This window comes from Haplochromis burtoni, unplaced genomic scaffold (assembly GCF_018398535.1).
Source record: "Haplochromis burtoni strain Fernald_Lab_line unplaced genomic scaffold, NCSU_Asbu1 Contig_7, whole genome shotgun sequence".
Taxonomy (NCBI): domain Eukaryota; kingdom Metazoa; phylum Chordata; class Actinopteri; order Cichliformes; family Cichlidae; genus Haplochromis; species Haplochromis burtoni.
The window spans coordinates 3646125-3663886 of record NW_024582368.1 but is presented as its reverse complement, the minus strand read 5'-3'; the positions used below and the strand labels follow the sequence as shown (position 1 = coordinate 3663886).

Genomic DNA, 17762 nt, shown 5'->3' with positions numbered 1-17762 from the left:
CTGAGACTACTTCAGGGTTCACTGGAGCTGTAGTACATATCAATACCATATCAGAAATAATGACATAAACCTCAAAATACAAATAAAAAGGTTGTGCATTTAACTGACACACATCACATACTTTGTAGGCATTTGTATACATTCTTGAACACATTAAACATTTGCAATTAACTATCAATATTAATGAGCAAATTTAAATAATGAGCTACTTATATAGCCAGGGCTACATATATTTATTTATATTACTCTCAGATTTGGCCATTCTTATATTTCGATTGTTCTTATGTTATTGTGTTTGTGCACACCTCTGTTGCTGGTGAAGCTCGCACACAAGAATTTCACTCACATGTACTGTACCAGTGTACCTCCACATGTGCTGTGACAATAAAAGTGATTTGATTTTGATTTGATTTTGAAAAATACAACTATAGGGAGATGGTCTGCAACCATAGCTGATCTGAATTGTGCAACAAAAACAAAATCCACTCAATGACGGTTAAATGGCAAACAAAAGAACTATGGCTGCAACGGTTCATCGAGTAATTCGAATAATTTGACTGTAAAGAAATGTCCACACAAATTCTTTGCTTCGTTTAATGCACGGCTCGGTAGCGCGCCACTGTTACCATGGGAACTCGACCGCGAGCGTTTCAGGGACATTTGTAACTAAAAACAGAGCTGTAATAGAAACGTAGTTAAGAGCAGCGTGTGAATAAAAGGTCTGACTGCATTAAGCCCACACAACCGCCAGTTTTTAACCGAAACACTGATAACACAACGGCAGCAGTGACGATGACGTTGGCACAGTTTAACGTGTTGAACGTGGAGCTGGCGTCTGTTTACACACCGCGAAGAGCAAAGGGGCGGGGCCGGTACCAAGACGGTGAGCTCAGGTCGAGTGAAAGAAAACGTGTTTGTAAAGTTGCAAAACAGCGACGCAGTTCCTGTAATCACCAATAAAAACGTTTACTGGGAAAAAGCTAGCGGGAGTCCTTCATCAAAGCACAAACTTAAATCAACAAACTTAAAGCTGCTCCTTTTGTTTTACACTGAGAAAATTCTGCAGCCTCCAGTTATTAAAATATGCACATGAACTGTTAACTTAGTCTGATAACAGGCTGGTGCTTAAATGATACAGTAGCCTTCCTATTTTCCATGGAAGCAATACCTGCAGCAAACAGGGGTAAGTCTAAAGGGGGGCATGGGGTGTATTAGACCAGTGGTTCTCAAACTTTTCACAATGAGTACCACCTCATAAAATATATGAGGTACAGTAGTATAGACCTATTTATTTATCACCATATACAGTTTACACGAGACAGTTATATTTCTTATATGAATGTTATTATTTTAACCTTCATAAACAGGACGTGACAAGTGATAATAATAACAACAATATTAAAACATTCACAGCAGGTGGGATATCCAATCTTTAAGCAATGACGTGATGAAACCTGCTTGGGGGTCCGAGCTGCTCTGTGTTTATTAAGGCTGTTGTGTTTTTTAACATGTTTTAATGCTTTGTATCTTTTTCTATTTAATCTGAACAATCCGTGATCACTGTCGGCCTCTCTCGGTTTTTATTACCACTATTCATTTTAAAGCTCAGTTTTTAAAACCTGTAATGTAACTACAGCCCATGCAGCAGTATATTAATGATTAACCTCGTGTTGTGGATGGATTATATCAGTAGTTCTCTTGACTGAAGTTTTGTCCATTTAAAAATGATGGTTAAAACAGGGAAATGAGCCTGCCAGCGCTCTGTAGCAGAGATGATCACTGGCAATAAGGAAAGGGTGCTCTTCACAGAGGACTCACGCTCCGGGAGGGGAGACGTTTTTCTGGTCGACTCCCAGAAGAGCCTCAGGAACTCTTGTGTGTTGTGCAATGCCTCCACAATGGTATATTAATTAATCTTAAAATTCTTTTTGGAGATTTTTCCACATACCATTAGAGAGAGCCCAAGCACCACCAGTTTGAGAACCACTGTATTAGACCATATTAATCTCAAGGCGTTCATAACATTTCTCACAATGAAAGTGAAATAGTATCAAATATTGTGTTAACTAAACTGCATTCATATTTAAAAATATAGAAATACAAGCTTTTTTTTTTCAAAAGCCAATAAATATGTACATGGGCCATTAAACTCTGATCCACTGACCTGAGGGTTGTTAACAGGGTTGTTGGACACTGAATTATTATTAATATTAATATTTAACATCTGCATCGTCATAACGTCTATGATGGTCTAATATCTGGTTAAATGTCTCTTAGGATGTTGCACCTCGACCAGATGCTTTTAGTAGCCAAAGCCAGTAGGCTTTGGGAAGGTCAGAATAATGAAGCCAGCTTTATTTTGTTTCATCAGAGTTGGTGTAAAGCACCCACAATTTTGTTGTACATCTTCAATGACTATTCTATTCTATTCTATTCTATTCTATTCTATTCTATTCTATTCTATTCTATTCTATTTTCAATCTAAACCAGTTTTGATGTGTATTTGGGATCATTGTCCTTTTGGAACCCTCAAATTGTGCCCAAGTTTCAACGCTCTAGCTGTTGGTTTGAGGTAAAGTTGTAGAATTTGGAAGTAGTCCCCATTTTTATTATTCCAGTCACAATATACCATTACCACTGGCAGCAAAACTATCCCAGAGCATGATGGTAACACCACCATGCTTGACAGCTGGTACAGTTTTCTTAGGTTTGACCTCATGGCTTGAACTTTGGTGATTCCTGGGCCATTCCTGAACAGTCTAACCAATTTCCTCTCATCTGAGGTGACAATTTGAATCATTTTCCACACCTTGGCAAAGTGGTCATGAGCTGAATAACTTGTACTTAAAATTGTAAAATTGTCTGAATTGATGATCTTGGAATCTGCAGTTATTTACAAATGGCTTCAAGAGACTTTCCCAACTTGCAAAAATCTACAATTCTCCTTCTTAGATCTTTACTGGGTTTCTTGGACTTTACCATCGTTCTGAGTATTGCTCTGTCCAATGAATGCTGTCAAACAAATCCTTTTTATGCTGGCAAACAGAAACTACCAAGTTTTAGTCAATCATGATCACTAATAAAAGGTTAATAGGGCTTGGCCTTGTCGAGTTAAAATATATTGTAGAACAGAGCACCACTTATTAAAGGATTTAAATGAGTTTGCTTGTATTTTTGAATCTGGGTGTATAATCTTGACCCCATTTGGTTTAGAGAAATGCTGTAAGAATGTGAGAAATTCAAACTTGTGCAGCCAATTATTGTTTTTGTTTTTTAAAAAGTCTTTAGGATCAACAGAATCATTCCACTCTGGAGAAAGGACTGATCAAAGATATCAAAGATTTAAAGCCACAAATTATCTTGACATTCATGCCCATTATGAGCATATATAAACTTTTTACAAAAATGCATCCCTACATAGCCAAAATACATAGTATGTGAGTTGTAGGAAGTTCAGTTTTTCTGTTGTGGACCTGATTCGTATTTGAATTAAACAACCTTTTGATTTATCGTTTTACCCTTGGAGTCTCCAAAAATGTTTAAGCTTTTATTTTATAATCTTCATCCTATATGATAAGGGTATGGTTCACTTGTAATATGCAAAGAGACAATATTATTACCACCGTCAGGGGCGCTGGCGACATCAGAGCCCATCTGTTATCGCGAGAGCGTGTTCAATGTGTTTCCGGCTGGTTGTCCGCGACGGAAGTACAGAGAGTGGACTGTTCTTTCTTTTTAAGCAGGCATTTTGAACAAAGATATCGGGTTTAGAGTTGAATGCTTACTATATTTATCGGCAAAGAGTATTGATATTGAGGTAAGATTACACAGTAATCTGTTATTTTTGTCTCTCAACCAGTGTGCCGCTTATAGTTAGCATTAGCCGACGTACGTTAAATTTACGCAATTTTAGGGCCAAGGGAACCCTGCTTGCTAATCGTTTAGCGCCATGTTAGCGCGGATGCTATATGAGACAAAACATAAATCATGGTCTTTAGTATTTTTGTGACACAGCTTTCACTCGTTACGGGTTTTACACAGCCTACGTTAGAAGTTTGTACATTCGGCATATGCCTAATCCAGGCTAGCACGCATATTTATTCCGTTTGTCACTGAATTATAGGATTTGTGCTAACGCAAGTAGCCATTTTCCCTGTTTTGTCAACACAGATGTCGGAGGACTTGGTTAAACAGTTGAGCAACTACAAAGCCCAGCTGCAGCAAGTTGAAGTCGCTCTATCTACTGATCCAGACAATGAAGACCTTCTTAAACTCCAAAAAGACTTACAGGTTTGTTTAATTTACTCATAGTAGACAATTGCTTCTTTTAAAGCAAGGTGAGCAAGTGATGTGTTGCTGTTACTTTTAAAGTAACACAACGAAAACATAAATGAATTATAAGTTTTGAATAAATGAAAAAAAAAACACTATGTAAATTTTTTTTTTTTTTACACAATGTTGTTTCTGACTCAAATTTATTTGCTATCATTCAGGAGAGATGTTTCACAGATTACAGTCCAACAAGTCATTTACAACAGTTTAAATACTTACAATAATACTTACTATATACACATACATACATACATACATACATATACATATATATATATATATATATAAAAATAATAATTTGACGCTCCCTAGTGTGTGGACTGATGTTGTGTTGTGGAAAAGAACCGATGATCTCCTGATAAGGTTTTATCCTATGTGGAGAATACCCCATTTAACAAATTACACCAATAGCATGCATTCCAACTTGTAGGAAACTGAAATGTTTCAAAAGACAATATTTTGTGTTATTCCTATTTTAATGTTTTAAAGTTCTGTCTGACTGTCTTTACAGTTGAGCTTGATTTCCTTAACTGATTAATGTTTTAAACCTTAATTGTGGGGCGTGCTACAGTGATTTATATTATGATACTTTTGCACTTTCTGTCACTCTCTTTTTATTGTTACAACTGCAGCGACTTGTTACTGTTAACTATATTTTCTGATGGAAAATGAAAATCTGATTTCCTTTTATGTATTTTGCAGGAAGTCATTGATTTGACAAAAGACCTCCTGACCTCACAGCCGGCAGAGACTGTTGCCAAAACAAGTGGCTCGGACACAGTTCCCGTGAAGCATGGCTGGAAAGTGGGAGACAAGTGTCTGGCTATGTGGAGTCAGGACGGACAGTGAGTGTCAGCAGCCTCTTTAAATGAAAACATTATGTGTGTCCACATACTTTTTATAGCGCTGCAATTTAAACCCTCATCTGATTTGTAGTAGCTGTTTTATTATTTACTTTATTATTTTTGTAGATGCATGTTAGTCGCACATGTCAAGTACCTACATTTCCAACTGTACTTGTTCAGTGAGTCAAGGAAATGAGATTATTTATACTGATATGGGACAGCATTGTAAAAACAATATTATAAGCAACAATTTTAGATTTAAATCCACACATTTAGCCATGTTCAAGGAAACAAGTGTACAGTTTTTTTTTTTTATAAATATATATTGTAAAAATGGAAAATGGTGTAAGATGTGTAGTTGTATTTAACAGACAGATTATATGTTAGTTTTAGGCTTTACTTATAAAGTAGAGCTGGCGTATTTGGCTCATACTCACCTGCTTACAGACGGGATTTTTTTGCAGGATTTATGAAGCTGAGATTGAGGAGATAGACCGAGACAACGGCACTGCAGCTGTTACCTTCACTGGATATGGGAATGCTGAAGTGATTCCTCTACAGAACCTCAAGGCAGTAGAGGAAGGAAAGCTTTTGGAGGAGGATGGGAGTATGAAGCCAAAGTCGAGGTATGAACAAACTCTTCTCTAACTCACTCAATGAAACTCTGTGCATATAAAACTGAACTTAAATCAAGGACAGGAATGGGAACAACTGTAATCAACCATACGGACAATTGAGACACAATTAAATGATTTAAAGCTTTAGAACTAACAACACAAGAACTTTGAAGAATTGGTGCTGCATAACTCAAAAAAGTGATTGAAGCCGAACTTAGCTTAGCTCAGTGGTTCCCAAACTTTTTTTGCTGGGCCCCCCTTTGTTTTACAAGAATAGACAGGGGGAACAAATCATGGCAGGATGAGCCTGATATTATTTGTATCCCACTGTAACTTTACTGTATAAAGAGCTAACATCTCCAAAATGTCCAGAGTAGTTAGTCATTACAACAAGTGTTTGTGAACTAAAAATCAAGAATGTGGGATATTGTTTGTCTGTGATTTGAAGAGCCCAGCGCGTGCTCCCGACGCAAGGGAAACCAATTCTGCCGTTGAGACCTACCTTAGCACTTGTGCAGGTGAAACCAAAGGGTAGATATGCTTCACTATATTTTCTAGTCTTTGGCTAAGGATGAAGTTGGTTTGGAAACATATTCAGCAATGCTTCATCTCCTGCTTTGTGTTTCTGTGGGCGCCCCGTACTAGCAGTGTCCAAGCGTTGTTTTGTTTTTGTTTTTTTTTCCTTTTCATACCACGCCGGGCCCCACACTTTGGGAAGGTCTGGTTTAGCTAATCTTATTAAAAGAAAATAACAAAATTAAACTTAACTGCATGCTACTTAACACAAAAGGATGTAGCGCCATTAGAAAAAAAGTTTGTTAGGAAAAAACAATATAGAATTTTACTATCAAGCTATGGGTAACTTTTGCATCAACCGTACAGAGCAATGAAAAAAAGGGCAGCAAACTGCTAACAGTAAATTATAGGAACCTAAAATGATAGTTTAGCAGCCCTAAAGCAGCTGCGGCAATTAGTGTTGACGCTTGACTGGACCGTGGGACTGAAGCGGTCCAGTCAGTTGTTTTTGAAGGCAGGATGAGAAACAAGTGCAAGTACAAATCGGTAGCAGAGGTCTGCGCACACTAATTAGTCATTAGTCATTTTGTTAATATTGTACATGTTACCTTTTCAGATAAAATTAATTATTGATGATGATGATGATAATAATAATGATGATGATGATGACGGGGGTGACCGTGGTTCAGGGAATTATCATTCCCTGATAATGACCGTGGTTCAGGGGGTTGGGTCTGGAAGCTCATCTTGTAACCGGAAGGTTGCCGGTTCGATCCCCAGCTCTGTCTGTAGCTGGTTGTTGTGTCCTTGGGCAAGACACTTCACCCTACCGCCTACTGGTGTTGGCCAGAGGGGCCGATGACGCGATATATATTATTATTATTATTATTATTATTATTATTATTATAAGAAAACAATAGGAAATTCTACTATTTTCCATGAAAAAAAGTTTCTTATTTAACCATCAGTTTCAAACAGTGCATATACCTGTAGCAATTAGCTTTATTAGTAGAAACACATCAATCTCTACTAATAAAGAAGAAAGTAGAAAAATAAGATTGTTTCTATAAACAAGGGCTAAAATTCGAGAGACCGGAACTGGCAAATTTCCAGTATTCTTGTTCTGGAGTCGTCATTAATTGGTCATATGGCTGATTAAGAACTGGTCTGCTTCAATCATATACAACTTGTGCACAGCAGCGCAGACAAATAGTCACTTCTGCAGTCACAGCCGTATGCTAACAAAGCTTGGAAGTAAGTTTGCCGAAGACCGCCGTGAAAACCTTTGTAACAACAAACCTAATCAGACAGCTAAATGTGGACACTCAAAAGAAGTTAACAGAGGGAAAGTAGCTCAAGGTATCAAGGACTCAAAGCCAGCCACAAGACAGCAGTCTCAGCAAGAGCAAGGGATTTAAGCTGTTAAAAGGAAAATGGTGGAGATGAATATAAACAAGAAAAGGGACAGTGTCCTGCTACCAGGCAAATTTATAGGCACATTGTAAAATGATGCAAGTATCTGAAAGTCTTTTGCTGTATAGATCTGCTGCACCTGCTTTTGGTTGGTAAGGTAAAATCTGTCAGATTCAGTTGGGTGTACAGCAACACACAGTTAATTCTTTTTGTACCGCTTTCCAGTAGCAGAGCACTTTATTTTCAATAAAGTGAGAAAACATCCTTTAATTTACAGCAGTTAAAGGAAAATTCTCCCCATTTAATAAGCTCTTTATTATGAAATATGTTTTGTGTTGGAGAAAATTTTATTTTTTCTGTGTAAATGCTGTCAGTTCCAATTCTGAGAAAGAAAATTAGAATCAGGGGGAATCTGTATTGTCTCTCTCTCTCTCTCTCTCTCTCTCTCTCTCTCTCTCTCTCTCTCTCTCTAGGAAAGAGCAGATAGCAGAGCAGAGGGAGTATAAAAAGAAGAAAGCTCAGAAGAAGGTACAGAGGATGAAGGAGCTGGAGCAAGAACGAGAGGAGCAAAAGTCAAAGTGGCAGCAGTTCAACAACAAAGCCTACTCAAAGAACAAGAAAGGCCAGGTAAGTTATTTTTAAGGCTAGTGTTAGAAAACCAAGATATCGGCTTGAAACTAGTGACATGTGTCCATAGGTTACTGTTAAGTTCTTTGTAATGCATAATTAATACAAATTTTCCAGTACTACATTGTTGCAACAGCTACTAATGTTGATTTCCATGTGCTTTTGTTTATTCTAGGTGAAGAGGAGCATATTTGCATCTCCAGAAAGCGTCAACGGAAAGGTGGGAGTGGGAACGTGTGGTATTGCAGACAAGCCTATGACCCAGTACCATGACACGTCCAAATATAATGTCAGACATCTAATGCCACAATGACCTGATATGACCTGTACATAATAGTCCACTGTATACTAGCTGTATCAGTGCTTTCCATTGTGTTTATACATGATTTAAGTTTCTCGAGTAAAGTAAGCTTTGAAAGTAAGTGCTTGCACACCAATGTTTTGAAATATTGTTGTAGTTTCATATATATATATATATATATTATTATTATTATTATTATTATTATTATTATTATTATTATTATTATTATTATTATTAGGCACAACAAATAAAATCCATATGAGGGACTTGCCCTCCATTGGAGCAAGGTCGTCTATTATGTAAGAAAAGGAAATGGTGTTTTAGAAAAGCCATAGAGTTTGCTGTTTGTCCACTGAGGCCAAATACCATCTGTTTTATTTATAAACATGCGCCTGTAGATGTGGTTTTTGCATTTGAGGCTGGATTTTAAACATTAACGTGTTCTAGGAAAGTCTGAATTAATAATGGTGTTGATTTTGAGTTGGCTGAATTTAAGTTTTCCCTCATGTACATATAACAGTGAAATAAACATTGTTTTCAGTTTTTAAAGATTTGATCCTTTACATCATTTCACCATCTCAGCAGTGTATTTTAGTCGTGGCCCCGTCAGGTCCTGTAGGTGGTGGCAAAGCGATGTCATCAACATCAGGTTGCAGCTGTGAATACAACCGATTTTCTCATTTGAGTAACATGATTTTTTATTTTTATTTTTTTCTCTTTTCTCATGTTAGATGCTCAACATTGGTAAACTGGCTACACCACAGACCTGACTTACATGTGAAACTTGCTCTGTTCTAATACAACTCTTATGACTTTATTGAACGTTAAAAGTAGGGATTAAAATAGACAGGATTGGGGTTTTTCTGTGTAGAGGTTTATTAAGATTTCAAGGGTAGTTATCAGGAACTGTAACAAAGCAGGGGACCAGCAGCACATGTTTTGCAAAAAAGTCACCTTGGATGGCTGATTAAGCACAAGAAAAACATTCTGGGGGTGTGCTTCAACGTACTTCCTTAACAAAAGTCATTTTCATAGTGCATTTTATAGTTTCCCAAACATGTTGGGGGTTACAGGTGCAAGAGTCATATACCCACTTTAAGACACAATTTGGTGGTGATCTACTTAGAAACTGGATCAGAAGAATGCAGATAAATGGTCTCATTTGGTTTCATGGATTTGAATAGCTCAGCAGTGCAATTCTTTGCGTCAAATACACATCAAATTATCAAGTCTCCAGATTTCAAGGACTTTAGCTTTTTCTGCTACGATACAAACAAAAAAGGTAAACAATGAAGTACAAACCAAAATCTGTGGTGTTTATGTGGTTCATGCTACACACATGGTTGTAAGACTCAATCAAAAGCACATTACAACATGATTAGAAAGGCTACATTCAAATACACATGCACCATAGCGTTTCGAGTCCATTACAATCATTTCACTGTTGATTATGAATAGCTGGTACTACCGCTGGAGCAAGTGGAAAACTATAATTTGGAGTTGGACGGACAGAATAATGTGCTAAACCCAGCCAACACTGAAGATCTATTAAAACTAGAGGCATTATTGCTTGAGCTTTGTGCTTGGACAAGTGCGGGATAGCTTATTACTGTCTAAAAAAAATTTAATTCACGCACAGTGTGAAAGCATTTCGAGTAATGCATTAAACTCCTAGCACTGCTTCAGTGGGGATTTTACATCATGTAAGTTTGGTAAACATTTAGAAACAGAAAATAATGAAAGAATTTAACAGCAAGGGTTTTTTTTTCCCATTCAAGCATGACCAAGACCTAGCTACAGTACAATTAAGTATACCAAAAATAAATATTATATGCAAAATAAATTAGAATAACAAGGGTGGACTGCACCACCTCTCTGTATCTGACTGTATGTCACTTAAGAAGAGGGACGCCACATGGATCGATGATGTTGGTGGGTCCTAAAGCAGAGGTTATAGAAGTATGATAAACATTTTGGAATGCAGACATTTTAGCCCTTTCCTCTGACTTGGACACTGACAAGAAGTGCTATCTGGATACATTATCCAAAGAAAAAGGGCCATGTTTTTTTTGTTTTTACAAGGCAATGGAGCGAACGTTCCCAATGGTGAGTTTCTAGCTGGTATTTGGGATTTTTTGTCTGTTTTGCTGGTTTCTGAGGATCAACTTCACTAAAGGTACAGTTTAGCCTTTAGTGTTTGACACAGGTGCATTCATGGGTCCTCTAAAGGATCACTATCAAGTGCAGGTATGGCGGCTTCAAGCTGGTAATGGGTAAAGGGACATTCGGGTGATTGATTAAGTCATCTTTTAAAGTAAGGAAACCGTATATTGCTGGAGATTTGTGGTTGTGTAAATTGGAGCCGCTTGGTTTTTGGAAGGAGACTGTTTTAGACTTTCAGACTTGAGCTGAACTTAAGGCTGGTTCTTGGGTGGAGATGTTTCATTTGTCAGGTAAAGATAGGATAGGGGCTGGTTCTTCTGATGACAGATTAGCTAAACGGTAAGGGAGACTGGAGCTGTAGGCTGGTACTTTGACAGGTAAAAGCCATAAAAGACTGCAGCTTAATGAAAGTATAGGCTGGTGCTTTAAGCAGAAAAGGCCAGTTTCAGGCTGCAAGTGGAGTAGCCCTCATCACTGGCGGAGCTCTGCCGGCTGCTATGGTCATCCAGGTCGCTTGCACCACTGGTGCTTACACTGTCCATTTCTCCATGGGAGAACTCAGTGCTTTCCACATCAACTTCAATTTCCTCTGCTCAAACACACACAGACACATAAAAAAAGCCAATGAATACAAATCAGTCTCTGCATTTGAAATGAAATGAAGCCTTTAGTGCAAGTACTAACCTCTGTCAGACTCTGAGCGATCAGAGTCCATGCGGGAACCCAGGCTGTCCGTACGAACGCGCTCCCACTCTCCGTGGGTCTGCAGCAGAGCTAGCTGCCTCTGCAGGTGCCTTTGCTCCCTCTCTAAGGTCTCCAGCTGGTGCTGACTCCTCCGGTCTATCTCTTCAAGTTTCTAAAAAGTGGCACGAGTAAGAATTAAAAGCACTGCATTATGCAGAAACCTAACAACAATGTCAGGCGATCTGTGAGGTTCTTAACCATCCCAGTCAGTGTTTTCAAAAAGCATTTTCAAAGATATCGTTATCACTACAACTCTGTAAATGTTCCTCATGTTTAACATAATATGGAAAGCATGGCAGAATTCTCATGTATGCAGCGAGTTGATAATGTGGTAATATGTACATATATATGGCTGCTGTAAAATGCGATATTTCCAATAAATTATTTAACACAGTGACAGCAAGTTGCTGGATGGGATCTAAGGGAATAGATGGTGTCTGTGTGTGGTGGATAAAAGTGAAATATGGCTGGATGGAGAAGGAAGAGAATTCATTTTATGAGCTTCGCTATACAAATGAATCTAAAGGTCACCCCGTCCTGCTTTGGACAAGAGCGTTTTGCTTTTGGCCCTCTTAGTTTTAATTTATGCATTTAACCTTCGCCAACTTGGACTCCAGTCCAGTTTAGGTCCACTTATGATTTCCAGTAGTTTTTGTTGGATGTGTGTACTTCAAGTTGTTTACTGCAATTGTAGTTTTTAAGCTAAGAAATAACCAAAGTCCTGAAATTCAATTATGAACCTCTGTAATTATACGGATATAAGATCACATGGGACATATTAGCTTGAAATATAAATAAAGATTTATTTGGCTGTGAACCTGCTTCATTTTACATAAATATGACAAAAATGTATTTGTGGTATTATATTATGAAGGGTAAGATTTTTGACCTGCTAGTTCTGAGTAACGTTTAAATAGACTTGTGTGTTTGTATAATTGAATTTGGTATAATGGAGCCTCCACAGAAGTGACAGTAGTGCTAGCCTTTCTCTCTGCAGCTCAACAGAGTTTATTATTGGTTGCACCTGCTCCACCTTTTATTGTACTGCACAACCCCTGGTTCCAAAAATACAAAGCAGCAGCATTCAAAAGCCTCATTTCCTGGATGTGAAACAGGCAAGTCCAAAGTCAACAGCTGACATCTTAGGTACTTTACTCACTAACCCCAACTGTGATAAACTCTCAGAGTCTGTTGCCAAGCCAGGATTGCTTTCATATTGTAGCCCTTAGTCATTCTTTAGCTGTTGCTCACAGCTGGAAACTGTACAGACGGGGCAAAAAAAACAGCACCAATTTTTCCACCAAAGTTTGATCTGAGTTTGCCTGCTCTACTCAGGGGAGCCATTGCATTGAATGTTTGAAATCTTTAAGTCTCTTTTAGTTCAGTCAGTCAACTAGTTTTAATAGCAGGATAGCTGCAGTGCTCCTAAGTCCAAGGTTAAGTGTCCCATTCTGATGTTATCCTGCAGTGTTAAAGACACAAGTTCTAATCAAAGACTTACCAAGGCTCAAAACCTTGCAAAGGTGAGCCCTGCAAACATCCCCAGGGAGATTTTTTCAAAGGGGAAGAAAAACTCAAACAACCACACAGCAGCTGCCTTAAGGTCCAATCATCTCAGGGTTCTGGGAAAAGCGACTCTGCTTGAAAAATCCCTACTTTACATGTAAACCATCAGCGCGCAAGCATTTAGCGTTCCTTTATTGCCAGTTTATGATAAATGTTGTGTTTATCTAGTCGTATCTTCTCCTTTCCTAGTGTTTGAACTGAGTCAGTTACAATTAAAATCAAACCTTTTCATCCTGCAGCGGCAGCTGGAAATAACACAGCTCTCTCCCCCTGTTTGAGCCAATATACAAAGCAATTTGCTGTAAACAGAATGCCGGCACTGCTGTTGACAGCAACAGGCCTTTTCTTTTTCTTTTATTATTCTTTTTTTTTTACTGATAATTACCCATGACTGAATTTAGTTGCTTTGGTTTCAGGGTCCTGCTCTTAGTCACGCTTTGCCTGTATCTAGGCCTTTGAATCTCACCACTTTGCAGAAACACAGCAGACAGTTCTGTTTGATTTCAGGCCAGTTCATGCTGGCTCGCCGTCACACCGCTATGGCTTGCTGGGACACATTATGTTATTAGTATCACCTGTGTTTTTCGTGCTACGACAAGTCAAAGCCCCTGCTGTGAATAAGGCCTTTTTCGGCATGCAGACTAAACGGTTATCTTGTTGCTGCTGCTTTCCCAAAACGATATTAACCAAACTATTAACATGTCGGCAGTCAGGCAGAAAAAGCTCGATGTCAGTATGGTTGCATTACTACTTTTGAGAGGAAATCAGCTCTTAGTCCCATTACAGCGCCACACTCCTCCCTTAGACTACCACACCTTGATATGTGCTTTGGCCTTGTTGAGCAGTCCCAGAGTGGTATGCCGACTGCAGTCTGGTCCCAGAGGAATGAGGGACTTCAACCTCTCCAAGCACAGACGAAGATGTGCTCGTCTGTAAATGACATAGAGCAATCTGCATTATTCAACATAATACATGAACAGAAAACTGACTGATGAATTTGCACAGTAATGTATTCATTTGCACTGATCCTCATCCGGCCAGATTATTACCTCCTTATCCAATTTGATTTGTATCTTATTAGAAAAAGCAAAAAACTACTTGATTGTTCCTCATCAATTCTATTCAGGATGATGAGTGATGTAAGTGTTAATGGATCCTGGCACTTTATCTGTTTATCCCTTTTGCTCATAAGCTATGCCATCTGACTCCCTTACAATTAAATATGGATCTGTCTGGTCCCAGATTTAAAAACTGCCGAGGTCAGCCTGATATTCTATTTCTGATCCACCAAAGCCTCTGAGCCTGTGGTCTGAATGAATGCAGAAACTGGCAAAGGACACTCACTATCCTTTCAAAAAAATGGTGTAAAATGTAGGTCAAGTCATGATGTCATCTCTTTTCTTCTGCATTGGCCACCATTTTGTAATAGAAAACAGTCCTTTATGAGCCTTCTTGAAGATGCTCTCTTCCTCTTTTCATTTATCATTTAAAGTGAGAATATGTCACACATGGCTGGGCATTTAATTTTAGGATAAACGTATCCTGACATTTGTTTCAGAGCAGAGGCTGCCTCATCCTGGAGCTACAGACGCAAGCTGCAGTTAGACCTGCAGCTGAGAATCTCTCATGAAGGAGCCCTGTTGTCTGGAAACAGACGGTTCTCATTTGCTGACTGGGGAAATGTCTGCACGTCCTCTAGGAACAGTGCTGCTTACATCTCCCTTATATTTGCCTCGCAAAACGCACTCTCCTATCACACACAACTCATGAAATATCAGAGTTGTTGATAAAAAGAAGGCCTTTTTTTATAATCCCATGATGATACCATGCTGACTTATAGAACTCTGGTGCGAGTCATGTTGAAAATGCATGGCCAACATATTTAGCATATGACTTAGATATGCAAACAGTTTGAAGCTCCATTTCGAAACAACCGACTGTTGAGATAAACTGCCACAGACGATTAACGACTATGGGCGTGTTGTTGGGTTTTTTTCCATCCTTCATCCTCACAGTCAACTTGTTATGCATAGGTAGCAACGAAGGAAGTATGACTCGCAATATTTCATTGTCTTTATTTTACCCTCTTTAGTGCAGTCTTCACCTGTCTGCATTATGTGTTTATAACCTAAACATGCATATAAATGACCTCCTCTGTGATTTTTCACTCACCTGTTCTTTTCCAGTTCATTGTGTGCCGACCTGTTGAAAATAGGTATATAAATATATAACCAGAACGGTCACATGGCTTAAATATGCAAAATACAGCATATGCATATAAATATATTTCCAGACTTTAACCTACCTATTGTGAATATTGTCCAGTTTCCTGTTCTTTAATTTGCGTTGTTTCTGTTGAAGTGAAATCTGGGTTGCGGGGTATGTTGAAGCATACCCGTGCTCACATTCTGGTGATAGAAGAAAAAAGATAAAGAGGATTAAATATGCTACAAGGAAGAAGATGGTTGGATTTGAGCAATGGCAACACATCCTTGGAATGACTAAAATTCGGTGCAATGCACAAGCACACCTTAAGAAATGTCCATGCATATATACATATAGTTTCATTTAGAGCAAGTCAATTTAAACTTATCAAGAACAGTCCAGACTGAAGAGCAAACGCTTGGAAACAGCTCTCAAGCGAGAAGAATTTAACAAATCACACAAGAACTACTGTTCCCAGAAACCTCGCCAGACACAATCCTGCACGCGATTGGTCAACTGCAGTGACACTCGCGTTGGGAACATGGATCCTGACCAATGAGAACTTTGCAATTTGTTCCATGTGGAAACCATGTGAACAACACATACAAGGAAGCAGATGCTGGCCGAGCAAACCCGCAGTTGGATTTCGAATTAGGAATTTTCATTGGAAATTAAAAAACCCACATTGCAGTCTAGATCAGAGAGGGCGTAAATGCGAGACTTCCGAGTGGATGTGATATTTTAGGAGCGCAATCTTAAAATTAGCTGTGAGGGAATGATAGAAAAAAAGAAGTATAAACTGGATGTCTCGTGTCATAAACGTCTACATGTATGAACGTAAATGCGCACACATGCATGGCTGTGCTAGTTCATATAATGAATACACTGAACCGTGCGTTATGAGCCGGGCTGCGTCTCCCACGGTCTGCAAAAACACCGGTTTTAATGGGAGCGGATCGCTGCAAGGCTATTGTTGCGAGGCTGTCTCCGCTATGCGATTGTTTCCCGACTTCCAAATTTCGGTGATTTCTGGAGTTCTTCGAGTGGTCATATTACGCAGGATAAGAGTGAGGCCGATTGAGACGGCACGGTTTCCCAGTAGCAGGTAAAACATGACGGGCTGCTGTCGGGCTGCGCGTCTTTTGTCGCCTTCGCCTCTATTGTTGTCTGCTCGGCGCATTACGTGTTAATATCCCCTGCAGCCCGTGTTTACTTACTTCCGTTGTTCTTCTCAATGTTTTCAATGTAATTGGCTGCATCGAGCAGCACTTGCACGTTCTTCATAAAAGTGCCGATTTGGTCCATTGCGGAACATTTGGAGTATATAACGTCGCTGAAAGAATAGTCGGACATCTCTCCGAAATCCTGCTGGTCCATGGACGCATCAGACTCCGACATGACCTCTTCGGGTTTCAGCTCGCTGTGATGTCTCATGTACTTTACCATTTTTTCTGTTCTTTCTTTGTTTCTTTTTTTTTAACTTTAGGCTTTTGGGGGGGCTTTGACAAATACGCAGCGCTGAAATTGCTCTCCTTGTTCCGTCTGTGCGCTGAGCGGATGACTGAAATGAACTAGGCTGGATGGAATTGCAGTCCTTAGCCTCAGCCACTTGCCCTACTTGGTGGATAATCCCTCCCACTAACGCATGCACATTGCATTCATTGTCAACCGTGCCATAATAAATCCTCATTATCAATACTGCAAGAGAGTAACAAATAGCACACTTGTGTCCAGTGACATTCTGCAATAATGGCTGCTTTCATTTGTAATAAAGCTGCATTATTTTAGCTGCCATAAACTGGATAATTATGACGAATGCTCCTTTTCCCATGTGCATTCAGTTTTCTCTAAATATGTATGTGAACAGAGTTTAAAAGTGAAAAAGCATTAAGATCAAACGGCAGATCTAATCAATAGTTCAACCTGGATACCGGGGACAACTGCCAGGGTTGGTCTTGGTTATAAATATGTAATCACTTGGGGCTTTTGTGTTGTTAAAGGGCCCCACATGGTCCTGCTTCAATGCTGGAACCGCACTCTATTCCCACATGCTTTTAAATGTGCTCTGTAATTAACATCTTTACACATTTGTACACTGGGATAGCAGTTTAGAGAGCTACTTGTGTCGCTTTCATGTTGCACCGCGTTGTCATCCCATCCTCACAAAAAACAGATACCTGTGCGACATTTGAAAGCCGATTGAATGCAGTACAACTCAGGTGTTTGATGTGATAATTTTAGGTGATTCGTTTACTTCCTGCTGGATTGGAAAATTGAGTTTTGTCAGGGGAGTGGGGGTGGGGAGGGGGATTCTTGGCGTAAATCAAATGAACTCATATTAGTTCAGGTGCAGTTTGTTTGCCATTATTTGCATTTAATAATCTCATTGTTTGCCCCCCTCAGCCCCTCTGTGTGTCTTTTCCTGGTTCCAAA

The 17762-nt window shown here is 39.1% G+C and overlaps 2 protein-coding genes across 2 annotated transcripts; one reads left to right on the top strand and one right to left on the bottom strand.

The window, feature by feature from the left end:
* Window positions 1-3661: 3661 nt before the first annotated feature.
* On the top strand, window positions 3662-9200 carry smndc1 (survival motor neuron domain containing 1). The gene is made up of 6 exons (XM_005914148.3): window positions 3662-3817; window positions 4171-4290; window positions 5035-5177; window positions 5642-5803; window positions 8197-8350; window positions 8526-9200. Exons 2-6 carry the CDS (start codon window positions 4171-4173, stop codon window positions 8661-8663), a joined length of 717 nt encoding a protein of 238 aa, XP_005914210.1. The 5' UTR covers window positions 3662-3817; the 3' UTR covers window positions 8664-9200.
* LOC102303900 (max-interacting protein 1) lies at window positions 8826-16955 on the bottom strand. Its single transcript, XM_005914147.3, has 6 exons — window positions 16547-16955; window positions 15430-15532; window positions 15297-15326; window positions 13940-14054; window positions 11499-11670; window positions 8826-11403 (listed from the first exon to the last, which is right to left on the bottom strand). The coding sequence occupies exons 1-6, from the start codon at window positions 16773-16775 to the stop codon at window positions 11240-11242; spliced, it is 813 nt and encodes a 270-aa protein (XP_005914209.1). The 5' UTR covers window positions 16776-16955; the 3' UTR covers window positions 8826-11239.
* Between the last annotated feature and the right edge of the window lie 807 nt (window positions 16956-17762).